Here is a 27854-nt window from a genome sequence, read left to right on the forward strand (position 1 = left end):
GTGAATGCAGAAATAGGAAAGTGAGAGGCTGGTACATCAAAACAGTCATTTCGTTTCGTAAACAAAGTAGGTCTTTGATCGAATCATCAATACAATTAAGCAGCAAATATGAGCGACTGCTTCCTGAGCTGTACCAGGTAAAAGGAACTAGGATCACTCTTTAAAGCACTGCAAAAAATTGGCTTCCTACGGTTGTAAGCCAGTTACCAAACTTCGTGGTAAGTAAAATGATAAAGTATCGATTGATTCATTATGATATCTACAGACTTCTAAAGACGCTTACTAACTATGATACAGAGTACTGCATGCCCTAAAATGACGCTCCATCCAAGTAGCTACCAACTGCTTTGAGAGCGATTAGAGCACGGGTGTCCAAATCCATCGCTTGGAAGACGTTCGGCCTGATGTGATGCCCGACACGGAAAAATTAAAGGCTGCGTCATATGTGCTCTTCGTCAGTCACCAGATAAGCTGTCACTCTGATTAATAATATCCTATTGAAATCAACCTCACAATGCAAGATTACTGTAAAAAAATATAGAAAAAAAACAAAACAAAACAAAACAAACAAACAAACAAATTACAGATTACATGTGACGATTTGAACACTACATAAAGGTCCACCCAAAGATGGACGAATAAGCCGTACTGCTCATTCCACCTGGCATATATAATGGTCAAACCCAACTCTGGTCCCAAACATACACACGTTTAACAAGTATCAGAAACCGATGTTGCACAACTATAATGAAAAATCAAGTAATCATTACTTTTACTTCTCTGTATTCCCATTGCAGTCAAACACTACGCCTCAACTCTTGCGTAGTGCGAGGCTTTCGACAAACTATCCTTGGGTCTCGCACCAAGTTCAAACGTTTGCAGTTGTCTAATCTATCAATTCCGATCCATTTTAGAAATGGTTGGAGTACACAAGAATCTGAGTGCACAAAATATTATCTAATCTATTGATAAATGTGAATATATTAGACTCCTTCCGCCAAAACAATAAGCTGTGGATCGTCTACATTTGAAAAAAGATAATAATAACAAAAATAAACGGATTCCAACAATCCATGCTGTTTGTGAACACATATCATGCTGAGGACTTACCCTCTATTACCTCCAAGAGGTTGAGGACCCAGCACCAATTGCTACCCTTCTGTTGCCTGTGATAACAACACGACAAGCGGCTTATATGTCTACAGCAAAATATATTTTCTCAAAGAAAATCCCTAAGGTCAAATTAACATTCAACAAAACAGGACATGATCTGAAAATGAACAAGGTTTAAGAATAGCAGAATTTCCGTCATAAAAACACGACAGGTAAGAACAGCATACCACTACATTCAAAATCCGGACTAGCAACTGCTCCAAGAGAAGCGTTCCGCTTGGATAAAAGTTTCTCAGTGGATGATGAGATCCCTATATTTGAGTATCTGCGAGGTCGTGAATGTAATGGTGCTCCAACAGACTTACGATTCATAACTGATGAGCTTTTCCGTATAGCACTAATCGGAGGACGAGGAACTTGGGTCTGTAGTAGAGCTCTGCAAAGTAGAAACACGATAGAATGATGCACAGAATGAAAATGACCGTAAACTGATCCAGACATTGACACATCCAATCTGCATCACGAAAATAGCATTATGGGTACTAGTCATGACCATGATAGCAAAGAGACTGCATGAACAACTCTAAAGCAATAATTTGTAAAAGAGAAGCCCTAATCGACGTAAGTTTAGACGGTAACAGAAAGAAATAAACCCTGTAATGGTACGACCCTCCTTTGCAACGAGATAGCGATTGCTAAAATATATCAGGAACCATACCTCCTCTCATTGCGAACCTGGGCAGGACTTGACTGGACTTTCTTGGTATAGTCCAACTGACTGGATAAGGATAGGTCCGCTACCACAGACAGACCACTTTCTGAGAACAAGCTTGAACTATCATCATGTCCATCCCGAAGGTCGAAAAGTCCATCACTTTCAAACTGCTCTTCCAGACCTACATCATTCAACCCAGATAGAACCTTTTAATTCAACAGGTATTGGGTTCGGTGCTGATCTGTGACAGTTGTATTTAGCACTGGAAGTCCACAGAGTTATTTATTTTAATTCACTTTAAAGGAGTCTCGTTCAGTGAAATTTACCCGGTAGTGAACGCTGGCTGGAACATGCAGAACGTAAAGATTCAAAATCGGCATTTGATTCATGAAGGTAGCCACTATTTGAATAGATTGCCTGCTTTTCCGTTTCTAGAAAGAAGTTATCGATATCTTCTCTAACAATTTGAGACCTCTCTGGCAACTCCCTAGTCGTCACTTCCTGTTTAATATCAGATGAAGCTGATTCCACATGGTTTGCAAGAACTGCTTCGTGCTGCCGACTACCTTCTGTAGCTTTCATCTGTCCACCATCAGAATCTTTTGAATTGTGAATCTGAGAAGTCCAACTACTAAAGCCAGTTCCAGATCCATTTCGCTGATGTTTCGAGGACGAACGTTTAAGCTTCTCGTCTACATTGTTCGCCCCATCTTCCATTACATCAAATGAACCCAAGCCTTGCTCTGTAGAGGAACCCGCAGGAGAGCATGCTGAAGAGGACAATAAATGCTCCGCAGGATCTTCAGACTCATGGCTTGATCCAACAGCTACGCGAATAGGAGACTTCGGTTGACCAGGTAACTTGCGCGTGATGGCCCGAGTCTGCCAGTGAGTGGTAAAAGAATTTAGAATTGCAGCAACAGGGAAATGATTCGAAAACCTGGTACTGGTACTGCGTGTCACGAACTTGAATAACTATGTACAGTTCTACAAGATGTGGAAAAGTGATTAACTATGTCACGAATGAAAATCCGAACGCTTTTCTTGAACTGCTAGACCACAGCAAGAGAAACGTGAAGACCTTGCTTCCACAATCTTGAACTAGAAGGTTTGTAGTTTGGACCCATTACATAATTTTGGTATCTAGTAATGCCATACAATTAAATCTTTTCCTTCAACACTCTATTCCCTGATGATGAATTTCTTCGCATAGTACATAATATACCTCCGTAGTTTCACTCCCACTCTCATTTTGTACCATCCGAAGTTTCGGAGCAGGAGAGACATCAGGGCTCGCACGGACACGTGCAGATGGCTTCAAGATCCTGGACTTATACTTCTCCACGCCAACACCGCTCTCGCCTCTATCGTGTCGTTCTTTGAATGTTTGAAGATGTGCAATTTCAGCATCTTTCTTCGCAGCAGCCTCTTTCAGCAGAGCAACCTTAAAAACGATCAAATGGGACTTGAAAGGTTTAGAAGGCTGGTATTTTCAGTTGGTCAACTTGAAACACAGCACTACTTTCGTGAAGGTTCGACAATGTTGAAGATTATAAAAAAGGAAAAAAGAAGATGCAAACGGCTCACAAAAACTACACAATTAAGTACAGATTTGCACTCTTCCACAACAGAAAAGCTCTTTAACACGCAGAAAAAGAAAAAGACACTGATAGAAAAAATATAATAGTACACGCAACATTATCAACAAATAAAAAACGCCTTTCAAAGAAGAAATAAATGTGCTTAACATTTATTTCCTAAGACGAACATCACCAAATCTACCTGTTCTTTAAGATTTTGAATTTCTCCGCTTTCCTTGTTACTTCGAGCAGCTCCAAGTTCCACTGTTGACACTCTTTCAGCAAACTTCAATGTGCTTATAGTCTCTCCAAAGGACTCCACATCTGGGCTTATGTGTACGAACATCAAAGTCTTTGCTTGGCCACCTGCACAAGATCCATATGCAAGCAAATATCCACAAGATGCTTATTACAAAATGACAAGTAACACAACAAGGAACTAAAACTACTGGTACTCTTCACTGCAAATAACAAGGTAGCTATAGTCAACATGCAGAGTACTGAATAACTTTCCCATATGCCCATACCTAGTGAATCCTGCAAGAGCTGTGTGAGTTTGCTATTCCTGTAAGGCACATGCCCATTCTTTTGGGCCAATGCAGCTATAACATCGCCAAGGGCTGAGAGAGATTTGTTGATATGCTGAGCTTCCTTCAACCTGTCACCCGTGGCTTCAGACCGGTCTACTCGTTCACTTCCAGCAAGATCAACCAGGTGAAGAGATCCTCTAAGAATAGCTCCTGATTCCAGATCAGTGCCTTGAACGTGCACTGTCAGCACACTGTAAAGACAACAAAGTTAGGTCCAGATATCCACCTTCAAACTGCATAAATTTACACGTTGACTGCACTAAGATATATGTAAAATCAACTCATATTTCAAGTTATCAAATATCCGAAAACAAAAACCTGCCAAACATTTGAAGCATCGTCCAACACAGTTAGTCCAGTGAACAAGTTTCGTCAGGAGAAAAACTAATTAATTTGTCAAGGTGCCAAGGAACAAGCAGAAAATGACCAAAAAAATTTAAATACAAAAAATGAACATACTTCAACACTGTTTTTAAAACAGTATTAAAGAGATGAAAATAAAAACAAACAAAGAAGAAGAAATATTACCTATGAGATCTGCTACTGCGCTCGTTAAGAGCTGTGGCGCCGACTGCTCTGTTCTTCTGACCGACCTTCATCAGATCAAGCACATCCTCTGTTGACCGCACTGACATCATACTGGCATCAGGAACATTCAGACCATTCAATTGAGAATTATTCCGGATCTCAAGCGTGGTCAGGGTTAAGGTAGAAACCACTGTGGTTCATAGACATCATCAATAAAACTATAGAACCTAAACCAGAAGAGCAACATAAAAGTAAATGAAATCAAGCAAGTCTCAAGCCTCAAGAATAAAGATGTATCAAAAGGATATTTCTTCTGAACACCGTCCGCAGCCAGAAGATCCCGGACTTGTTCATTGTAAATTTCAAGCATCTGGACTCCGATCTCGTAGCGGAAAACATCGAGTCTGCTTTGAGTTGTAGAGAACAAATCATGGAGAGCTCTGTAATTTACTCCCCAATCCACTGGTGCCATATTATTTGGACCACTCTGTTATCCAAACAAGGCATCAGATCCTAAACGAATAGAAAAGTTCACAGATAACCCAAAGTACTGAACAAGGATGTTAAGTTTATACAATAAAACAAATGCAAGCCAGAGTAAGTACAGTATACAAAAAAAAATCACTCTGTAATTTCTCTACTTAATATTATAAGCTTGAATCAAAACTCCATCACCATTGAGTAAACACAAGAGTTCTAAAGTAACAAATTTGTTGCATGAATAATTCTTCCACCGTGGATGCAGGCTAGACAACTTAAGCATGGCAAAAATATGGCAATGGTAGGGAATCATATAATTTAGATTGCTATCTGGCTGAACTAAATAAAATGAAGTAAAGTGGACATTACCATGGTATAGGTCTTTCCAGACCCCGTTTGGCCATAAGCAAAGATACATACATTAAATCCATCCAATACAGACCGTATCAATGGCTGTGTGTCTAGAAAAACCTCCTCTGAACAAACCAACATTAAATCTATCATCAGAAAATACGAGTTAAAAGCCAAGAGGCTCGATTTCTTGAGAGCATGAACGACAAAAATACTATATTATAACCGTTAGGTTACAATGACATTGAGGTCGAACCAGAGGAGAACCCTACAGATCTTAACTAACACAGGAATAACACTATCACAAAAGAACATAATTGGCACCCTTGACTACTAAAATTGAACGCAGCATCCTTTACTAAAAACTCGCTATATTCCTTGGAAAATTGCACACAATCATACCTTGTGAAGCATTGGGGGCAAAACACTTATTGAATGTGAAAGATTTTCGAGAATCTTTAGCACCAGGCTTGAGAGGGTTTACTAACATTAACTGTCCATTTTCTCCAATATAATCAAGAGTAGTTAATCTTCCAGCTTCTTCTGTGAGAAAAGGTCTCACCCTGCAATAGACCCGAATGTTTCCTAAAAACAGAATACAAAGGAGTCAAACGGAAGATTTATAGTAGATACGACAAATTACCACTTAACGAAAAGCATGAAAGGAAGTTTGGGAAGAATCAAAGAACACTAGTACCCCCTGCCTGTAACTCAAAGAAAACCAAAAAGTCGTACCGCTAAAAGCTCAAAAACCTACATTAGAAAGACTGAAAAACTCAACCCTACCTAAAACATCCTTATCGAAAACAGGATCAAAAAAGCATAGTGGATTATGATATTGACGTTCTTCAAAAGCGACTCTGCTACTGACTTCGTACTTTGGGCTTAGCATGCAAATGCTTGGACTGGGAATGAACCTTTCAAGTCTTGCACTTCATTGTAAAGCATTCGATTCTCGGCCAGCACTTTATGATATCCAGATGCAGCTCGAGCCATGCTCTGAAGCTGTTCCTCTGCACCCCCAGGAAAGAGGGATCAGTAGAATCCAGACCAAGTCCACTCATAAGGACGTTATTTTTTAATATTAAAAACCAAAATTAAAATTAAATATCACAATTTGGTCAAAGTTCAGGATTAGTTTCACAAAACGAAACAGAAACTAACTCTACCTAGCATGCTGAACTGGTTGTTCCACTCGGTCTGCATCCTCATAAACTCATCTTTGGTATTAACTTGGGCCAACCTAAGATCCTGCAGAGAATAAAATGTCCCAGAAAACTCAATAATGAACGGTTGAAGACAACAATAAATTTGCCTCTCCTCAGCAACTCGTCAAGCATTAGTATTAGATAATTTGACAAGTAAAAATTGATATACTCATTTCCTAAATCGTTGGTTAAGGAGTAAAGTAGACAAATAAACATACCCTACACTCAAGTAGCTGACTTGAAAGGAATGTTTGATATTGATTGTCCTTTAGTTTCAGACTACTCATTTCCTTGTCTGCATTAATTTTCAATTCCTTCAACTTGTCATACGAATCTTGAAGCTGCAACTCCAAGGACTGAATAGTTTCTTTACACTCCTGCTCGAATTCTTTATTCTGACTTTCAAGGAGTTGCAGCATCTCTTTGTCAGCGCGCTTGATGTGATCCAGTTCATTCCTCAGCACTTGCACAGCTAATTGTTGCTCTTTGTTCTCTTGGAGCAATCTGCATACTTCCTCCTCTTTCACTCTCTTCTCCTCTTTCAATTTATTCATCTCTACCTGAACACGTGAAGGAACTGTTTAAGTTAATTCAAAGCGACTGTAACTGCTCAACTAATGATAGACGAGAAAGGCTCATTACTTGTCATGCCATTTACCATAAAATATGGGGAGACACAGGACTTTAAAAGTGAAAAAATTCAGGGGAAGGGAATGACAGTGACCTCGAGCTTATGCAGCATCTGAGCATATAACTGTAATCCCACATGTCAGAAAAGAAGAGTAAGCCATCATACATCCAAGTAAAAATTGGTATTATAGCAGAGTAGCAACACTAAACTTTTGTGCACACAGAAACATTATGTTCCGCATGTCATGACTTTACCAAAGTCCAAAAACTGCTACACATCATTCACAAAGACCCTTGCTGCAGCATTGAAAAACCAAGAACCAAAAACAAGCTTGTTGAAGTAGATCGTGGAATAGAGTAGTATCACGTACTTTTATTTCCTCTTGCGTACCACCTGCCAATGCTACTAGCACTGAATTTTGTAAAGCAAGTTTGTCCTCGCGAGACAAGATCTCTTTCATGGAAGTTCTCATCTGCAGAAAGAGAAAACAAGTTCACACTGTTACGCTTCTGAAAGGCTGAGAGAAACTCAAAGTTTTATTAAGAAAGCAACAGATATTACGTCACAAACTACAGAAGGATAACAAATATGCCAGACGTATTCGTACTTTCGTGACTTGTTTTCTCTGAGTAACGAGATGGCGCTGGAATTCCTCCATCACCTTCCGTAACATAAACTCCACAGCCTGCAGGATCCTTTCAAGGGTAAGAATAGACTAGTCCTACAAAAGAATAAGACCTTGAATCCACAATCAAGAATGCCCAATCCCAGTTATCTACCTCTGCACTATTAGAAAAAGGAACAAGGGCAAGAAGAAGAATTCGAAAAAAATAATACTAGTCTTATCGATGATGTCTTACCATGGACACCTCTTCAACACTTTTATCGCATAAGATGGCATTGATGAGTCTTAGAAGTGACTGGGATGGCACATTCTGGAAGACATGCACGCATAAATAAAATAAGATATATCATACACAAGTGCACACAAATAATAATACTTGAGAAAAGAAAAAACGAGTTAGATCTGCAGGAAATTGAGGATCAAGGTATGAACATCCAAAAAGAAGACAGCAACCATAAATGGATTGAACTAATTTATTATAACAACACTAATATGTATTGCTATAAAGGAACCCACAAGCCCTGATGCACGTAAGGATTCAATAGCTTTAGGTACGATAGTCAGTCAAGTTTCCAATGTTATAAATTTTGAACATGGTCAAAATGAGGAAAATAAAATCAGACACGTTGGTATTATTTATTTAAGTTGCGGCAAGTATAACAAAGACACAGGTTTAAAATGATGCATGCACACGTACATCGAGTGCAGTGGTCGGTCCTCCAGCATAACCATCGGTAGTAAATGGTGCAGAATCAGAGACTCGTTGCATGCTCTTCGCACTTACTTGCAGAACCTCATGAAATTTGTCACCAAGGTGTTCAAGCCAGGTAGATTTAGACCCTGCAAAATGCACAGAAAGCCAATAATGTGAAACTCAGCTGACTTGTATGCAAGATACATTTCTGCACTATCTAATCAACCGCTATGCTAAAATTTAAATTTAAATTAAGATTACAAAAGTAAGAAGTAAAGAACAAGCGTAGCAATACCTGCCGAGTTATTAATAAAAACCACCTCCTCGCCGTCTCCGACCGAGCTACAATTTTCCCCAGATAGATCATTAGTCAAGGATTCATGACCTGAAACGGACTCTCCGGGTTCAAAACCCTTTGAATGATTGGATGCACTTGCCAATATAGTGTCATCGTGAGACTCTTGATCAGGATTCGCCCATTGTTTTCGAGCGTTTCCACTCTTGTTAACATTCTTAGAGGCACTAAATTTTGAAATGGATTTACTCATATTCCCCGTAGGATGACTAGGGGACTTTAATCTCCAGAAACCCAGAGCACCACCCTGTTTCCAGTCATGATAGGATTTCAACGCCAATATACAGTCTACCAGCTTTGCAGATGAACTTGAGGACATGGAACCCTGTTGAGATGGAAATACATTTATTAGAAATATTCTAGTCCCTGTAAAAATGCAACTGAAAAAGCAGCCGCAATGCATAAGCAACACGGATGAAGAAGGCTACCATCCTTTACTACAAGGATTTTCTTGTTAATGCACACAATGGCAACTACGGAAGAAAAAGAATGTCTCAAATCGACTAGCATATATAACAGTTCCACCAAGATGGCGAGAATTAAACTAGCGATAGGATACAACTACGAAACAGTAATATATAATGGTTTTCAAATTTCCCTGAAGGGGAAACATGACAAAATTGAAGATGGAAAATGTTAATAGCGGCATGTTACTCCAGCAACCTCATACCTGCTCCAAGTCAGAAACTTCAAATGAGGGCAAGCTCATCTCTTCCACCGCCACTAGAAAGTTCCTAACATTCTCAAAGTACTGAAATGCGGACTGCGCTCCATCAGGGTGGTTTGAAAGAATTGGATTTGCCACCACCTAGAAAAACAGCACGTTTAAAACAAAATACAAAAAAAATCACGAAAAAAAGAAAAATAAAAAACAAATACGAAGAACGAGTAGGAGGCCTTCCTAAAAACTGTTACATTATGAAGTAATGATTACATCCTCAATGGAAGTCACAATCACTTGTCTAAATACTGATCCTACTGCTGTTTTCAAGGCCTTTAAATGGGTACCAATTGCTTGGTTTGCAAAGATACGACTGGTATTGAAAATTATTCTACAGCACAAGAACGAGATATAGATATGAGTAGGTGTTCTAACCTTGTGTACAGCGCCAGGTTGTACTTTGTTGATAAGCTTGCAAAGAACGATTCCATTTCTCAAGCAAAGTCTCAAGTCTTCCTCTGTAGAATCACTTGAGAGACCCACGTTTCCAACAATCTCTTGCAACCACATAATCGCATGCTGCCTTCTTGTAGCTGAATTTTCAGCGTTTGACAAAATAAATCAATAAGAAAAAGAAAGAGTTAAAAGAAGTATAACGCAGGCAATCTATTCTGTCGACCCGTGTACTGTGAACTGAGCTTCCGATTAGTTTAAACAACCTCACTACGCATGTAATCAGTTCAACGATAACCCTAAATAGCCATCTAAGGAGAACTAAATCACCAGTTAGTCATGTACACGACAGAGATATTTCAAATTGACATGACAAGCACCCAGGACATTTAACCCGAGCACTACATTTTAATCGTTAACTCGATACCAAATCCCAAGCTCGTTTAAATTCCACTCTCCCTGCTCTAGGTTGTGAAGGCACTAATCATTATGTAGTCACTATTTTAGGAGCACTCAGAGGTTCAAGATCGTGCAAAGATTAAGAGCTACGCACATTACGTTTGCACTCAATGCACACTCGACAAGCAGTACAACAATTTTTGATTCGAAATCTCAGAAGAATGATCCCGGAAAGAGACGGTTATCAGCAATCACAAGAAAGTTTCGCTCCACGCGCAACAATTGATGAGTACATCTTCTGATTATGCCAATATTGTCCATCATGGCAAGAGTATTATCCTGACCTACACAATGAACTACGGGATGTATGGTGTTAAAGTCATTGAGTGGTCTGACGCCACAGCCGTCAAAAAGAGAATAGACTAAGATCAGAACCTGCTTCCTCTGCTTTTCTGGATGCCAAATGTGTATCGCTCAACCGTACTCCTGCCGAAGAGACTGTTGCGTTAACAATAGAAGCTGTCGTGTGATCCATCTGCTCCTGATTCATGTGTTCACAAACCTGCCCCTTCGGCCTCTCGATATCGAGAATCCTCTTCTCAGAAGCATAATATGTCTCATTCCCTCCATGCCAAGAGTTAACGGGCAATCCCAGACCATGAGGCATTGTTCCCTCTACAGAAGATAAAACTGCAGATGAACCATTATCATACCCCATTCTTGCCACATCCATAACTTCAGCGTTCAGACGCGACTATCGGCATATGTCAGCCGGAATTCTATGGTGCAGGCGTAAAGCAAGCTCAACACAACCGCGGGATGCGGACGACGTACCCCTCGAAGCCATAACTACGGTCCTGAATATGATATGAAGCTGACATCGCCTTTCTACCTCACTGCAAACTAGATTATTAACCGTCCGTGCATTTTTACTTCCCTCTGCTCAACGTGAAATTCTAGAATGTCTTCGCGACAGCATCAACGCAAGTAATTAAAAGGAACCTGTCGAGATAGTTCCCTTCCGATCTTGCGTCTGTAACCTCACTCTACCCTCCGTGATCTAGTCTATCGGTAGACAGGTGAATGCGGCAACTCTCAGTCGTTTCCCCAATATCCACGATTTGCAGCTACGCGTCCACATTCGATGAAGAAGCGATTTCGAGCTCTTGAAATTCTTTGAGTAATTGTCGTGAAGTATTTTCAAACCACTGTTTCTCGAATCCTCATTCCCATTTCGCTCCCAAGCTAAGATCAAAGGACTATTTCGCACAGCAACAGATCATTTCTTGATGTGACCGACTAGCAGTAAAGAACATCCGCCAGCGACTAACAGATTTCCACCGAGTCCTAGCACATATCTGTCCTGAAATTCTTTCTCTAGCTGTGCTGAGGTTAACCAACATCCAGCCTACACACGGAGTCCAGCCAGAGCCCTCGCTCCATGCAACTTCGGAGGGGCGACACTTTCCTGTCGACGCATTGCCTCTCCTGAAAACGCCATTGCTTCGGTAATCTACCACAAATCGAAACATCAAACAAGCGCCGCCACTCTCCACCAAGATCCGCACCTCGCGACAGTCACTGCACGCGTCTTTCGCCAAAAAGAAAGGTAATGGAGAAACTACCAATCCCACGCGCCGCGCGACAGGTTGCTAACCCCCTTTCGCCACTTCACCTGCTCAGCCCGATCTCTTCCTATCTCTCTCACCAGGGACCGCAGCCACCACTAGATAATCAAACCAAACCAAACCAAGGACAAAAACCAACGAAAGGATTAACAAAACCTTCCCTGTCAGCTCCACTTTCCACTACTATTCCTCGCCCCCTCCCTCACAAACCTCCCCCTCGAATTGAATCAAGAAAATCTCCAAACCTACCAGCATTGCATCAGCACCAGCACAAGCTACCCACAATAATGTCTACCTTCATCACCATCCCATCACAAGCAAACGAGTAATCAATATGTCCATGAGTCCACACTCCCAAACTATCACCATCGCAATCAAGATCCCTCTTCTGTCGTAACTCTCGATGCCCCCTCCCTCCCTCTCCCGTCTTCCACAAACCAACTCAACTTACCCCCGTTCCCGTCACCAACAACCGCTCAGATCTACTGTCACGAGGCATTTCACCGCTCCCCCATCTCCACGCCCTCTTCTTCCCTCCTCGTCTCCGTGGCCCCGTCTCGTTCTTTCTCTTTCTCTTTCTCTCTCTCGCTCTCATGCACTCATTCTGCTACTCTCGGTTGGTCCCATCCAGTCAAAGCCTGCCTCAAAATGACGCTCCACGTCACTTAACGCTTCGCCGTAATGACTGAACTCTGCATTCTATCTATCTGACTCCGAAACTGGGGGAGCTCAGGACACTCTCTCACTCACTCGCCAGGATTACTGGGTGACAGACTGAATGACTGAAAAGGTTGAAGGTTTTGAATAGCTTCCCTGTTTGCATTTGAATAGATGCCTAGGCACGGCTATGGGAGCTTCCGTGTGTCGTGCGGGGCGGGCTTGGGGAGATCGGTGCTGGTTCACAACGATCGAACCAGGATGGATGGCTGCGGGCAGTGTTTAATGGATGAATGATATGTCAACGAATGAACTGGAGCTTGGACAGATGGAAGGAGGGGTTCACGGCTTTCGGTGTCAGGTTCTGCCCCACCCTATGACCAGTCCCCTCGGAGCTGTGGAAGCGAGTGGAGTGCGGCCAAAGATGCACGCTGTGAAGTATCTTCGTCGCACTGGATTAATGAGTTGGGCAGAATTACCACCCATGCCCGCCCCACGACTTTAAAGCGGTGCAATTTAAATTGTAAAACCTCCTAGAATAGTCCAAAGTAAGCAATACAATACGATTATAACTGAAACAATATCTAATGTACATAAGCTAAAATTTTGAAGTGAACTTCACACGTGTAAATTTGCTTCTTCTTTTTTTTGTTTTCAGTATGAGATATGGGTTTGGGGTTTTCTTCGCCTGAGTGCTGGAATATTTTAACAATCAGCTTAGTGCAAGGCATGGTATAAAGTTTTCAACATAAATAATAATTAAAAAAAGAAAAAAATATAATGAAAATATTTATGTTCGGGATTAGTGTTTGAGAAGCATGGAGGTTAGGATATCAACAAAGTACGTTGAAATGAACAAGAATCAAGGGTGGAAACTCCACATATATTTAAGATTGAGAGAAAATTCTTCTAATGTTGTCAGAGTGACTTTATTTGTATATTACTAAGGAAGTATTAATAGTTGCAATTTTTAAATAAAAATAGGAGAATAGAATAGTATATGTAGAGATATTTGATTTTTTTAAATAGTTCTTCATTTATATCTGGAATACAAGATTTTGTGAACTGTTACACACAAATAATAAAATAAAATAAAATGTTTAAACAATTTGTGGTGCAGAAATTTAAATCTTCTTCTTTGCTGGCAAGTGTATGGTTGGATCATAACTTTTTGTTGTATTTATAGTAATGATAATATTTAATTAAATATATAAATAAGACTATACTTGATATATGAAATTGTTGGACATAAAAATATACTCTACAAATATTTTTAAGAAACTTCACAGAAAAATTCCAAATCACTTAGAAGCTCTTCATGAAGCTTCTTTGATAACTAGCATAAATGAAGATAAATACAAGACCATTTATATTGATCAAACAACTACTTTGAGTCACAAAAGCCTAACAATTTTTATGGTCTTTTGTGACTAGCAATAACTAATATATATTTGTGTAATATTATCATATAGTAATATGTTTTTTTCTGATAGAATTTATTATATATTTTTAAGTTTTTTATTTGGTGCCTCAATTTTCATTTTTGATGACTTAAATGAATTTAATACAGGTGTATATGTAAAGGTGTATAAACAAGGGGTCGTCTTTTGTTGTATGTGAACGTATTTATATACATGTACATAAATACAATTAAGAGAGTATTCCATGCAATGGAAAAAGGTAATGGTAATATTATAGATTTGTTTTTATGTGACTTGAAGGAGGTAGGCTTATTTTGTTTGTTGCAAATATGACTACTGCATTATATTTGTTTTATTAAACAACATGGCAGTAATCTTACAGGCTTGTAGTCATTGACTATCGTATCTTTCTTTTGTTTTGTTGTATTAAGCACGATTTTTTATTTCTTTTCTTTTTCTTTTAAAATTTTATAATGAAGTGGATGGAGTAGATTGAGACAAGATATAGTCACAGTTTTATGTATGAGAGAATTCTGTATTGTTGAATAATAGAAAGAAACCCCTCAACAGATTTGGTTGCTAATATTTATCTCATATATTTATATGTAACAAAATTGCAATTAATGATGCAAGTCACATGTACACCACATTACTGCCCTAACCCATTCAGTGGAGGTTGTAGCATGTGAAAGGGGTCATTGATCTATGGCTATGAATTAATCTATTGGCATTTGAGTTCAACTCTCATCCACAAAAAAAAACAAAGATCCAAACTCAAACATTGTATGATCTCATAACATTTAATTTAGATTATCATTCTGAATTACTTTTTCTTTTTCTTTTTCTTAATTTCTTAATCAAGAACTTAAACCAAATGAATTCAAAATACTAATTAAAGAACCCAAATCGTAATAAAAGATAGAAAAAAAAAATCAATTTTTTTTAAAAACATATAATAAAAAACCCATCAAAACCATCAAATTTTCTCAAATTTTTACCAAAAAAATTCAAATCTTTGATTGTGGGTCTAAAAAAGCATGCATTCTTCTTCTTATTCTTATTCTATATGGGATATTTGTGGACCGATTCACATGGTGATTGCCACGTGGAATCTCACGTGGACTTTGTGCCAGAGTGTGTTGCCCACAAACTGGGTCCTTCCATGCATCCAGTTGGACACAATGTGCTGAGTCACGATTCTGATCATCAGTGTGAGTGGGGTTCTATGTTGCATTTCAGTGTTGGACTCTCCACTGTGAAGTTCTGCTTGAAAATGGATGAAAGCATGTCCAATGGGGAATATGACCCACATCCATATAGATTGCACTTTTTCATCCATTTTTCAGACCGCGCTTGGTGTCCTCTGATTGCTGTGTCACTTACACAACAAAATAAGTACTTTTTGAAAAATAAAAATAAAAATAAAATTGTACATGTTGATGTGTACGTTTGCTTGTTTTTTCTTTCCTTTTAGTGATATATATGTGCATATATATGTATATATATATAAATATATATATATATGCATAAATGTATGTGTGTGTGTGTGTATGTATATGTTTTATTTCAAATCCATGAATACAGTTATCAAGTTGTGCAATTAATGATTTTTTATTTGTAAAGAATGTTATTTAGCATATTCAACTCTGTCACAATATGAAGTAGAGCATGAGAACTTAGACAACTTCTGTATTAGTGATGGTTGACAATCCTGCTGCTTTCAAAATTCAAAACAGAAACATGTAAGTGGTAGTTAACACATTCTTCAACAAACAGAATATTCTCCTAGTAACAATGCAATTTCAAACCATCAACTTGATGTCATTGTTGATTAATAAGTTAAGACAATTATTTCAAGTTTTTTTTTTTTTTTTTTTTTTTTTTTTGTCCTCACTCTCTTGCATAGTTCAAATCCATGCTCTAACAACACCTACAACTTTGACTTTTGTGTGTAAAAATAACTAACTATAGACATGTGGGCATGACCATTTGGTAGGCCACATGACACCTCTATAGGTCATATTATGGCTTGGTAGACTATGCAACTATGTGTTGAATATCTTTTAAAATACATGGGTGCAAATTGTTAACCATTCACATAATCTCTAATAGAAAACACTCTTAAATAAAAAAAAACTCAATTCCTCTTAGATAAAGATTTTTTTTCTTTGTGAAAAACAAAAAAACATAAAAACAAAATCAAAAAATGTAAAGTTGTAGAAGATAAAAATAAAAATGAGTGAGCAGTTTTTTTTTTATTATTTATCAATTTGAATTTTATCTATTTAAATATATTGAAGTATAATCTATGATCTTTACAATCTATATTAATAATTTAATTATATAAATTAATATACATGTTGGATGTAGTTATGATGTCAAAACGTATTTTATCATTGTTCTACATGCACTGATTGTATTCACAAGTTTTGAGATTGTTGAGTATTTTCGTGTTGGGTGTTTTCGATTTTCGAAAGATCATTTGAACAGGATATTGTCATATTCATGTTCTTCATTTACATAGCAAATTAGAATTAAATTATATATATATATATATATATATATATATATTTTAAATGATGCCAAGATAATGCCTTTTAACTTATAAAGTATATCATTGAATGATTTTAGTATCTTTTATAATTTATTTCATTACTTTTTCTTGCTTAAATTTCAAAAAAATTCAAACCATATTTTCTATCATTACTAGATATGTTTTATTAAGATTTGATAAAATAAATTCAAGGTGTACAATGATAAGTTTTATCCTGAAGAAATATTTTATTTTTGACAGATCAATGTATTTCTATGTGTTGTAAACAAGCCAAGTTTTTTGCTATGATTTTTCCTATGCTATGATTTAAAATATTTAAAATATTTCGTAATATTTCATTATAATACATTAAAATAAAATAAAATAATGATATACATATATACATATATACTTAAATATATCATACATAAAAATACACATCAAAATACAGATTTTAAATTATATAACTTATTACATAGATGTATACACATCAACAAAAATAAACATATTTAATTTTGAATTTCTGCAGATACATTTATTCAGTCAAGTGCCAAATTTACGCTTGGAAAATAATATTAATCTCCAAGCGTAAAATAATATTTACCTGAAATTGAAATTCTATTAAAGTGAATCCTTTACAGTTGGTTATGACAGGTATATATATATATATATATATATATATATATACATAAATATGGTGAACCATAAAACTTAAATTTAGAGTGAGTTAAACTTGAAGTAGTTCAAAACTTCACTTGCCATAATTCAAAAAGAAAAAAAGTGTCATTTAATTTAATATAAGGGAAAGGACATGGTTTATTTTTAAAAAAATTGAATTATGGTAATTCAAAAAAAATCAACCTTTTAAATTTCATAAAATGATGTGGCATATTTTCTAATATTTTTTCATATTCTTAATATACAAAATTTATATAAAATATGCCACATCATTTTCTTATATTTGTTCATATATATATATATATATATATATAGAACTTCTACATACATGTATATATATATATATATATATATATATAAAAGTTTCTTAAGTCATTAGTTAATTTTAATTATTTTTTAAAAAATAAGTAATAAATTTAGAAATAATATAATGTATATAATCAACCAATTCATCTAATGGAATTTTACTAAAAATATTATAGATTATTGATATCATAATCATTTTGAAGAATTTTTGTTAATTAAAGAATTCATCAAATTTTAATTATGATATTCTTGTGTAATTTATTGTATTCTTTGTTCAATCTTGTCTGAAATTATGGTTTTAAAGCTAGGTTATACTACATATAAACAAATAATCATGTTACCTATTCAGTTAATAAGTAAGTATATTTATTTATGTATCCATTTATAAGCTTTCATTTGCTCATGTTCAAGGTCAAACCACAAAATCTTTTTAATCATTATTTTGAACATGATATATTTTATAATTTTAAATACATGTAATTTTATGTTTTTGAGCAAGTCCAAAGTCATATTTAAAGACTATCATCATTGAACCAACATCAATGAAGTCTTTAAGTTAATTCTCATATTATAATATTATTAATTATTAATTTATTTGTTAATTTATTTTAGCAGTTTTTATACCCCTGTAGATTTAATTGGGATACAAAGCATATTAATTGCATTTTAAAATATTCATTAAAAACTTTCAAATACAGATAAATAAAATAATTATATTTTTAATTTTTTATATTATATATATTGGGTTTTTATTATTATTGCGTTGTCATACATAGTGACATGATGAATGGGATTGTTGCAAAAATATAATATTATGGGATATCACAAAATATGGTATTTGTACAATTGGAGGTCAGAATCTATTGCTCATATAGCTAGTCATGAATATGAGGAATTGCAACTAATATTTCTAGAGAATGAATTACAAGGTCATGTGATTGGCAAAGAACCAAGTAATTAGAGTTCAAATTTTAAGTGTATTAGAAATTTTGCTACAGATGAAGTCTTTGGAAAGCTAAATAGTTAGGATTTGCAGTTTTGTGAGATGGAAGTGATGGATTGTGGACAAGGAGGTGCAATGATGGATTTCAGGGAAGTAGAGTTTTGAGTAAAATGAATGAAAAAAAAAAATTAAAAAAAAAAAAAAAAAAAAAAAAATCAATGTCAGAAGTTGTTGAGATCGTGAAGTTTCAAATTTGTGGTTCTTGAAAACTTCAAGTTTTTTTGTCATTAAATCAAGATTTTAGGATCTTCATAAGTCACTTTAGCAAAATTAACTCCATGGTTGTGTATTAGTGGTGTAGATGAGAAACCACTTAAGCTTTCAACACTTGGACAAGAATTGGTGTAGCCTTGATACAAAAATCATGTTAGCAAGGGTTCAACATACATGCAAAGTATGTCTTTTTTTTTTCCTGCATCATCTACAAATGAAGGGTCCTTATGAGAGAACTCGATGATGGTGATGAGGGCCTTGAAGACCATATGCTAGACTACAATTCCAACCTTGATGGTGTGAAGTCACCCTATAAAGAGAATTGTGATAGATGTTACAAATCTTCATGAAAAGAACCTCATGAGCTGATTCTTCAATTTCCTTAAGCATTGCATTAGTTTCTTCTATGTAAAGTCAACTCCACAATTCCTCTAAAGATGGTAAGTCTTTTTTATTTTGTATGTGGATTATAAGATTTTCAAAATGTTTTGGTAAACAATTCAAGATATGATGGATTATAACTTCTAGAAGTTTTAAATTGACAACTTTGAAATTTCTTATGACATCATTTACATGTTGCATAAAAAAATTAACATCTTAATGTTTATTTATTTGCAAGTGTCTCCAACAATTGATGACCATGGTGTCAAATATACCATTCGTAAGAAACATCTTCTTAAGTTAATTCCAAGCAATTTGTGGATCTTGGATATCATCAATGATATGATACAAGTCAAGAATAAGTGAGAGTTGAAGAAAAGCTTTGGTGTGGTACTTAAAGTGACTTATGAAGATCTATATCATATTGATTTACTAAGTGATGAAGCTATTCTAGAGACATTTGAACTTAGTGAATGGACCTTAGATTTTGGTGCTTCAAAGCACTTCACTGGCAACTACTTTACCTTTGACAAAATAAACCACTCCCATAGCAGTACAATTACATTAGCTAGAAATAATGTCCATGTAATTGCAGGCGAATGATCAATTAATCTGTCCATGCCTACTAGAGAAATAAAAACTCTCAAAAGAGTTTATTATGTTCTTGGCCTAAGGAGGAATATTTTATCTATTGAATAAATCATAGATGTTATCAACTTCTACATTTTTGGACCTTAAGAATGTGTTATTATATCTACTATTTAAGCATTGTAGACAACTGTCAAAGAGACCCTGACAATGGACTTTATAAATTAGAACACCTATTTACTCACAACTTTGATATTAACAACAATCCTATAGTACTACCTACAAAAGATATACAACTCCTAAGATTAAAAACCTCTAGCAAGATTGTAGATTTTCTCACCCACCTTTCCTAAGATTAAAAACTTCTAGCAAAATTGTAGATTTTTTCACCCACCTTTCCTAAGATTAAAAACCTCTAGCAAGATTGTAGAGTTTCTCACCCACCTTTCCTAAGATTAAAAACCTCTAGCAAGATTGTAGAGTTTCTCACCCACCTTTCCTAAGATTAAAAACCTCTAGCAAGATTGTAGAATTTCTCACCCACCTTTCCTAAGATTAAAAACCTCTAGCAAGATTGTAGAGTTTCTCACCCACCTTTCCTAAGATTAAAAACCTCTAGCAAGATTGTAGAGTTTCTCACCCACCTTTCCTAAGATTAAAAACTTCTAGCAAAATTGTAGATTTTTTCACCCACCTTTCCTAAGATTAAAAACCTCTAGCAAGATTGTAGAGTTTCTCACCCACCTTTCCTAAGATTAAAAACCTCTAGCAAGATTGTAGATTTTCTCACCCACCTTTCCTAAGATTAAAAACCTCTAGCAAGATTGTAGATTTTCTCACCCACCTTTCCTAAGATTAAAAACTTCTAGCAAAATTGTAGATTTTTTCACCCACCTTTCCTAAGATTAAAAACCTCTAGCAAGATTGTAGAGTTTCTCACCCACCTTTCCTAAGATTAAAAACCTCTAGCAAGATTGTAGATTTTCTCACCCACCTTTCCTAAGATTAAAAACTTCTAGCAAAATTGTAGATTTTTTCACCCACCTTTCCTAAGATTAAAAACCTCTAGCAAGATTGTAGAGTTTCTCACCCACCTTTCCTAAGATTAAAAACCTCTAGCAAGATTGTAGAGTTTCTCACCCACCTTTCCTAAGATTAAAAACCTCTAGCAAGATTGTAGAATTTCTCACCCACCTTTCCTAAGATTAAAAACCTCTAGCAAGATTGTAGAGTTTCTCACCCACCTTTCCTAAGATTAAAAACCTCTAGCAAGATTGTAGAGTTTCTCACCCACCTTTCCTAAGATTAAAAACTTCTAGCAAAATTGTAGATTTTTTCACCCACCTTTCCTAAGATTAAAAACCTCTAGCAAGATTGTAGAGTTTCTCACCCACCTTTCCTAAGATTAAAAACCTCTAGCAAGATTGTAGATTTTCTCACCCACCTTTCCTAAGATTAAAAACTTCTAGCAAAATTGTAGATTTTTTCACCCACCTTTCCTAAGATTAAAAACCTCTAGCAAGATTGTAGAGTTTCTCACCCACCTTTCCTAAGATTAAAAACTTCTAGCAAAATTGTAGATTTTTTCACCCACCTTTCCTAAGATTAAAAACCTCTAGCAAGATTGTAGAGTTTCTCACCCACCTTTCCTAAGATTAAAAACCTCTAGCAAGATTGTAGATTTTTTCACCCACCTTTCCTAAGATTAAAAACTTCTAGCAAAATTGTAGATTTTTTCACCCACCTTTCCTAAGATTAAAAACCTCTAGCAAGATTGTAGAGTTTCTCACCCACCTTTCCTAAGATTAAAAACCTCTAGCAAGATTGTAGATTTTCTCACCCACCTTTCCTAAGATTAAAAACCTCTAGCACGATTGTAGATTTTCTCACCTACCTTTCCTAAGATTAAAAACTTCTAGCAGAATTGTAGATTTTTTCACCCACCTTTCCTAAGATTAAAAACCTCTAGCAAGATTGTAGAGTTTCTCACCCACCTTTCCTAAGATTAAAAACCTCTAGCAAGATTGTAGAGTTTCTCACCCACCTTTCCTAAGATTAAAAACCTCTAGCAAGATTGTAGATTTTCTCACCCACCTTTCCTAAGATTAAAAACTTCTAGCAAAATTGTAGATTTTTTCACCCACCTTTCCTAAGATTAAAAACCTCTAGCAAGATTGTAGAGTTTCTCACCCACCTTTCCTAAGATTAAAAACCTCTAGCAAGATTGTAGATTTTTTCACCCACCTTTCCTAAGATTAAAAACTTCTAGCAAAATTGTAGATTTTTTCACCCACCTTTCCTAAGATTAAAAACCTCTAGCAAGATTGTAGAGTTTCTCACCCACCTTTCCTAAGATTAAAAACCTCTAGCAAGATTGTAGATTTTCTCACCCACCTTTCCTAAGATTAAAAACCTCTAGCACGATTGTAGATTTTCTCACCTACCTTTCCTAAGATTAAAAACTTCTAGCAGAATTGTAGATTTTTTCACCCACCTTTCCTAAGATTAAAAACCTCTAGCAAGATTGTAGAGTTTCTCACCCACCTTTCCTAAGATTAAAAACCTCTAGCAAGATTGTAGAGTTTCTCACCCACCTTTCCTAAGATTAAAAACCTCTAGCAAGATTGTAGATTTTCTCACCCACCTTTCCTAAGATTAAAAACTTCTAGCAAAATTGTAGATTTTTTCACCCACCTTTCCTAAGATTAAAAACCTCTAGCAAGATTGTAGATTTTCTCACCCACCTTTCCTATAGAGGAGGCAAATTCATCTCACAAGATTTTTTGTAGTACCTACAGGAACATGGGATCACTTAACAACTTTCTATTGCTCAAACACATTAAAAGAATAGTGTTTTGGAACAAAAAAATAAAACAATTTTGGACAAAGTTAGAAGTATGCTTGTAAGTGGAAGAGTATCTTTATTTCTTTAGATTGAGGCAGTCCATACTGTTGTACAACTTATTAATTGCACTCTCGCTTGTGCAAACCAAGGTATGTCACCCGATTATTTCTTTTATGGCACAAAACCAGATAGTTCTATCAAAGCATTTGGATGTTTTTGCTACATAGGAAAAGACAACACACAATGCCATGAGCTTGAATTAAGATCAAAATTTGGCATCTATATAAGAATTGATGATGAGTCTAGGAGTTACAGAGTATACCTTCTTGCTTGCCGCAAAATTCAAATCACTTAGGATGTCTCTTTTGATGAAACATGCTTCTTCAACTTAGATTCCACCATGACAACACTCATCACTGAAGATCTTTAGTCTCTCTATTCAGAGAAAGGTATTTCCAATGACAACAACAATGATGAGGAAGACATCGAGACTACACCTACCTCTACAAACACTATACTATTTCCTCATAATCTACATACCACAAACTCCTCAATGTTGACCTCAACATCAATCTCACCAACTCAATCTACATCAACTCAAGACACTTCATCTATCTTTGAAGGAATCTCTACATCAACTCCCATATCAAACTTTATATCCTATCACACAAATTTTGATGATATTAACACTTGGCCTACTGGCAATCTCAATGACAACTCTTCTACAAAACTAGACACGCTTGAAGTTCCAACCACAAGTCCACAAGGAATAAAACACTTACCAGCTACCTCTATAACATCACCCCCAATGTTTTGCTCCAATAAACAAGTCGTCAAACCACCAAAATAGATACAAGATTACTTTTGTGGATTTCTTACTCTACCTATAATGGAACCAACCTCCTATCACAAAGCCATTAAGGATGCTGACAGGAGATTTTCAATGGAAAACAAAATGCAATCTATACATGATAATAACAGACACTCACATCCTTGCCACTTGGCAAACAACCTATTTCTACCAAGTGGGTCTTCAAAGCCAAGCTCAACCTTGGTGCCTTGCAAAAGAAAAGATAGTTTGTGGCTTTGAGCAACAACATGGAATTGATTGTGAAGAAATATGATGATAGCTTTAGCAGTGCAAAGGAATTGGAAACTTTACCATATGGAAATAAAGTCCACATTTCTCCATAGTGATTTGGAGGAGGAAATACACATCACCCAACCACAAGGTTTTGTGAGAACAAGACATTAACATCTTCTATGCAAACTTCACAAAGCTCTTTGCGGATTGAAACAAGCACCTAGACCCTGGTATGATAAAATTGAATCTTTCTTAAGCAACCAGTGTTTTCCATAAGGAGAAGGTGATTACAAATTTTAGATTGAAAAAATACTACTCTTGGTTCTCTCTATGTGGACAACTTATTATCTACTGGAAATTGTCAAAAGATTCTACCTACTGCTACAAGAAAAAACGGTTCTCCCAAACTATGTTCTAAACACAACCCCATAAAACTGGGTAATCACATGAAATATCAAAGAATGTATCTTTAAAAGTTTCAAGCCATTTACAAACGCTTCGAGGGGCACTCGCAACTCTGAAAATCCCCCAGCTTAGCAAGTCATTGAAAACTAAACTTCGATCATCCGACTACTTCCTGACTTGCAAGAGAAGCTCACTCCCAATCTATGTCTTCCCAAGGCAGATGTAAAACTTCTACACCTCAACATCTTCATATAAATACAGATTGAAAATCCAGTCAAATTTTACTGTACACTTCAATGACGTCACCATCTTCCATGTCATGCTCCTTAGGTGTGCCGCAAGAAGAGAGTTGATCCCCATCAAAACAAAAACTCAGATTTGCAAGCGGAGCATCCACCATTTCCGCGTATACGCTAAATAGCTTCTCAAATTTGTCGGTCTATCAAATCGGCATACACAAAATTACCAATCAGTCCTTATTATACGGATGAAGAATTTAAAAAGAAACCAGAAAAAAGAAAAACAAATTACTGAAACAACTTCACTTACTCTGAAAATAACTAATGAGAATATGTAAAAGCCACAATGGAGCCTTAACAGTCTGGTGAAAACTATGATCTGCTTAACAATATGAACCATATCACCAGTAATTCCTTACAAGAGACGGTTGCATTCTCTCACCATGAATATCCGGATAGATTGATAACTTCCAGTTTTGTTTTGCACTTTAAGCAAAACTTTCTCTCTTTTCTCCGGAGTAACGGATTTACTCTCTAGTATCTCTTCGTGAAAGTTCAAATCCTTGGAAGTATTCGCGGCCAAAGGAGACTCCGGGTCTGGACGATGTTGTAATTGCAGCTTTGCTTGCTCCTCAACTCTTTTTATTCCCTCTGGTGATGCCGCAAATTGTAGCCCCATCAGCTCAGTCTGACTCTGCCTGTAGATACTAACATATCATGAATGTTCTGAAGCCACATTTCAAAGGTATCTTGTACCAAACCTATTATCTCATAGGTGCTAGAGATTACGCACCTTCCGAACCTAATTATTATGTACTGCAAGTCTAGATTAGATCAATTTCGATCAGCACAGGTGTTGAAATCAAAGTGAGTTTTGAACCTTAATTGGTGTAATGCATAATTTGCAGAAAGCAATGCAGACGTAGCCCTATTCGGAAACTTGAGAGGCGAGGACTTTGGGGGCGAGGGTAACAACCAGCTTTCATCGTCATCATCATCACCCACAGTGACTATCTCCTCCTGAGGACTTGGTGTTGATGGTTCCTAATCATAGCCAATCCTATGATCAGAATTAAATCCAGGCTGACCAAGGATCTTGCATCCTTAACGCTCATGTTTAAGAGCCACAGCTTCATTCCTTATATGAATTGATAGTGAAAGTGAACAACTTGGTTCATGTATATATGAATCGCCTGAATCGTAAAGTGATTTTGCCACGGGCTACTCATAAAAGAAGAAAGGGATCGGACATCAACGCCACTACAATGTATTACAAAACATGGTCAAAAAATGATTAAGTGAATCTATTCAGAGCCACCCCGATTCGTTAAGATGAAAATCTAAGGGCATACCTTAGCTTGCGCCCTAACGCACCTGCGTTTAGGAGCTGATGAGAATTTGAAATCGTCCTCATCGTCATCTGTACCCAAACCAGCAATAAAAGATAGAGGGGGAATCATTCACCATGCAGATTGTTTCTACTAAGGAATTTATCTCGCCAAGCTCAGTATCAAATGGTAATTCAAGTTGCAAGTTGAAAGCGTTGACACATGCCCCAGAACTGCATGGAAATCACTAACCGCTAAAATAGGTTGGAGATGGAACGGTTTCAGTATAATCAAAGAGAGGCTTGAATTCGTCATCGGTATCATCTTGTTCCAGGTCACTCACATAGGAGGGAGACCTGCTGTCGGAAATAGTTCCCGGTGGCTGGGGAGCAAGTGCGTCCCCAGACTTACTGGGAAGCTTAATATCGTCGTCGTCATCATCTTCCAAGTTCTGAAGAGCACAAGCTCAGAATAGTTAGCGAAACAATACTTTCTGGTACAATCGAAAGAGAAAATATCCACAATGCAAAATTTTCATTTTTTATTTATGCGCTCACATACCCTTGTATGAAAAAACTTGGGTACCATTCAAAACATCATGGAAAAACACCGTCGTAGGTCAAACTACCGAGAGTTGTCCATGTGTGGTCTCTCCTTCTAAAAATCATCTCTCACCGTTTAAAACCTGGGGTTTGAGATCCCAATCCCACATAGAATCATTTTAAAGTCGACTACAAAACTAGAATTTCTAATACTAATCGAGAACGTAAAGTCCAGACCATTGTATCTGCAAACACTGCAAGGCATATTATGTCCAACCGTAAGCTTTCAAAACTTAGGCTACGAAACATACTCCACGACCACGAGTTCCAAGAGTCACAAGATTAATAAACATGTTTAACAATTTCATCGCACTCATAGAGCGGGCAGGCAGACAATTCTTTCACTTGCGAAAAGATTCTAAACGCAAGGAAACAGAGAAATGACTCATCTTTTGTAGGAGACTCTAGAGACAAAGAACTGAACGTGGCTGCTTTGATAAGCTTCAATCATACCGACCAGAAACTATTCAGTACCGACACAATTGCAGGGACCCAAGTTGCACACAACTGAAATATGCGCACACTGGGGCCCTGGACGCTAAACCGCACAAAAAAGCGACAATAAAACGGACCGACGAAACACACACACCCAAGACCCACCTCAACATCGAAAAGACCCAAAAACTGGCATTGTGACCCCGTGCACAACAGTGTCCAAAACAAATCCACGCACCTAATGTCCTGCAACTCACTCTAAACCTGCTAAAGAAGATCGCACTGAATTTCTCTTTTCCAGCAGCCGCCATGTGACCCTACACCAGAGCTTCGCCGCGAGTCTCCCCCTGAATAACTAACTAAATCTAAAACACATGGATAGGTCTAAATAAAAGGAACAAGAGGACACTTACCACAACGGTTGAAAGGATCGCGCGGTTTGCCATCGCATCATAATCACTGCCCAGGTGACAGATTTTCCACGGCAGCGCAGCCAAATCTGTGCGGCAGACAGACAGATTGAATCTTACACTTCCTTCCCGCAAATTGGATGTTAGCGGGAGATGAGGGGAGACAGACGAGGGCCGCTGCTAAGGAGGAGGAGCCCCTGCCAAAACCCCACGTCTGCACTTTCATTCGTTTCTACTTTCGTTCGTTTGTTCGTTCGTTCTTTCATTTGTTCTTTCGTTTGTTCGTATGTTCTTTCGTTCGTTCTTTCATTTGTTCTTTCGTTCGTTCTTTCATTTGTTCTTTCGTTCTTTCGTTTGTTCTTTCGTTCTTTCGTTTGTTCTTTCGTTCTTTCGTTTGTTCTTTCGTTTGTTCTTTCGTTCTTTCGTTTGTTCTTTCGTTTGTTCTTTCGTTCTTTCGTTTGTTCGTTCGTTTGCTCGTTTGTTGGCCGGTTCGTTCATGTGCTCCAACACGCAATCTCTCACAGAGATGCTTCTTTAGAGGAAATGTTAAATAGACCCAGGTTTGTACTAAATTGACCCACCCATCCTAACCATCATGAAAAAAGAAAAGAAAAAAAGAAACTTTAGATTCATTTCTCCACTACTAGATCAGAAATCAATGACAACCAATTGCATTCATCATGATTACCATATTCTTTATTGTGGGTAGATTGAT

The 27854-nt window shown here is 36.9% G+C and overlaps 2 protein-coding genes across 7 annotated transcripts; both read right to left on the minus strand.

Moving 5' to 3' along the window:
* Nucleotides 1–32: 32 nt before the first annotated feature.
* Nucleotides 33–12602, minus strand: LOC112291328 (kinesin-like protein KIN-14C). 6 transcript variants are annotated; one of them, XR_002972401.3, is made up of 26 exons: nucleotides 12463–12602; nucleotides 10819–12109; nucleotides 9967–10124; nucleotides 9541–9678; nucleotides 8811–9195; nucleotides 8519–8661; nucleotides 8057–8131; nucleotides 7804–7881; nucleotides 7567–7668; nucleotides 7290–7319; nucleotides 6784–7125; nucleotides 6527–6608; nucleotides 6275–6370; nucleotides 5760–5942; nucleotides 5376–5482; nucleotides 4835–5013; nucleotides 4527–4691; nucleotides 3936–4189; nucleotides 3611–3774; nucleotides 3054–3272; nucleotides 2155–2710; nucleotides 1832–2009; nucleotides 1341–1549; nucleotides 1111–1166; nucleotides 592–689; nucleotides 33–434 (listed from the first exon to the last, which is right to left on the minus strand). XR_002972401.3 is itself a non-coding variant. In XM_024538560.3 (25 exons), exons 2-24 carry the CDS (start codon nucleotides 11114–11116, stop codon nucleotides 1117–1119), a joined length of 4191 nt encoding a protein of 1396 aa, XP_024394328.1. In that variant the 5' UTR covers nucleotides 11117–12109; nucleotides 12463–12602; the 3' UTR covers nucleotides 33–434; nucleotides 1111–1116. The 6 variants fall into 6 exon arrangements, 5 of the variants coding, with proteins under 5 accessions (XP_024394328.1, XP_024394327.1, XP_090112056.1 ...); XM_024538560.3 differs by lacking the exon at nucleotides 592–689; XM_024538559.3 differs by having other exon boundaries at nucleotides 33–689.
* An 11567-nt stretch (nucleotides 12603–24169) lies between these two features.
* On the minus strand, nucleotides 24170–27283 carry LOC112290985 (uncharacterized). Its single transcript, XM_024537886.3, has 6 exons — nucleotides 27143–27283; nucleotides 25945–26143; nucleotides 25717–25784; nucleotides 25245–25408; nucleotides 24807–25062; nucleotides 24170–24564 (listed from the first exon to the last, which is right to left on the minus strand). The coding sequence occupies exons 1-6, from the start codon at nucleotides 27173–27175 to the stop codon at nucleotides 24400–24402; spliced, it is 885 nt and encodes a 294-aa protein (XP_024393654.1). The 5' UTR covers nucleotides 27176–27283; the 3' UTR covers nucleotides 24170–24399.
* Between the last annotated feature and the right edge of the window lie 571 nt (nucleotides 27284–27854).

The sequence above is a fragment of the Physcomitrium patens genome, chromosome 14 (assembly GCF_059467195.1).
Source record: "Physcomitrium patens ecotype Gransden chromosome 14, ASM5946719v1, whole genome shotgun sequence".
Taxonomy (NCBI): Eukaryota; Viridiplantae; Streptophyta; class Bryopsida; order Funariales; family Funariaceae; genus Physcomitrium; species Physcomitrium patens.

Excerpts from the sequence above, each read along its gene's own strand:
- LOC112290985 (XM_024537886.3), bottom strand. The coding sequence starts at position 27,175 with ATGGCAAACCGCGCGATCCTTTCAACCGTTGTG. Across the intron at positions 25,063-25,244 it reads TATGCATTACACCAATTAAG|GCAGAGTCAGACTGAGCTGA; the intron begins GTTCAAAACTCA and ends TAGTATCTACAG. Across the intron at positions 24,565-24,806 it reads AATCTATCCGGATATTCATG|ACCGACAAATTTGAGAAGCT; the intron begins GTGAGAGAATGC and ends CCGATTTGATAG.
- LOC112291328 (XM_024538560.3), bottom strand. The coding sequence starts at position 11,116 with ATGGATGTGGCAAGAATGGGGTATGATAATGGTTCATCTGCAGTTTTA. Across the intron at positions 8,662-8,810 it reads TTTTATTAATAACTCGGCAG|GGTCTAAATCTACCTGGCTT; the intron begins GTATTGCTACGC and ends TGCATTTTGCAG. Across the intron at positions 8,132-8,518 it reads GACCGACCACTGCACTCGAT|AATGTGCCATCCCAGTCACT; the intron begins GTACGTGTGCAT and ends CATGTCTTCCAG.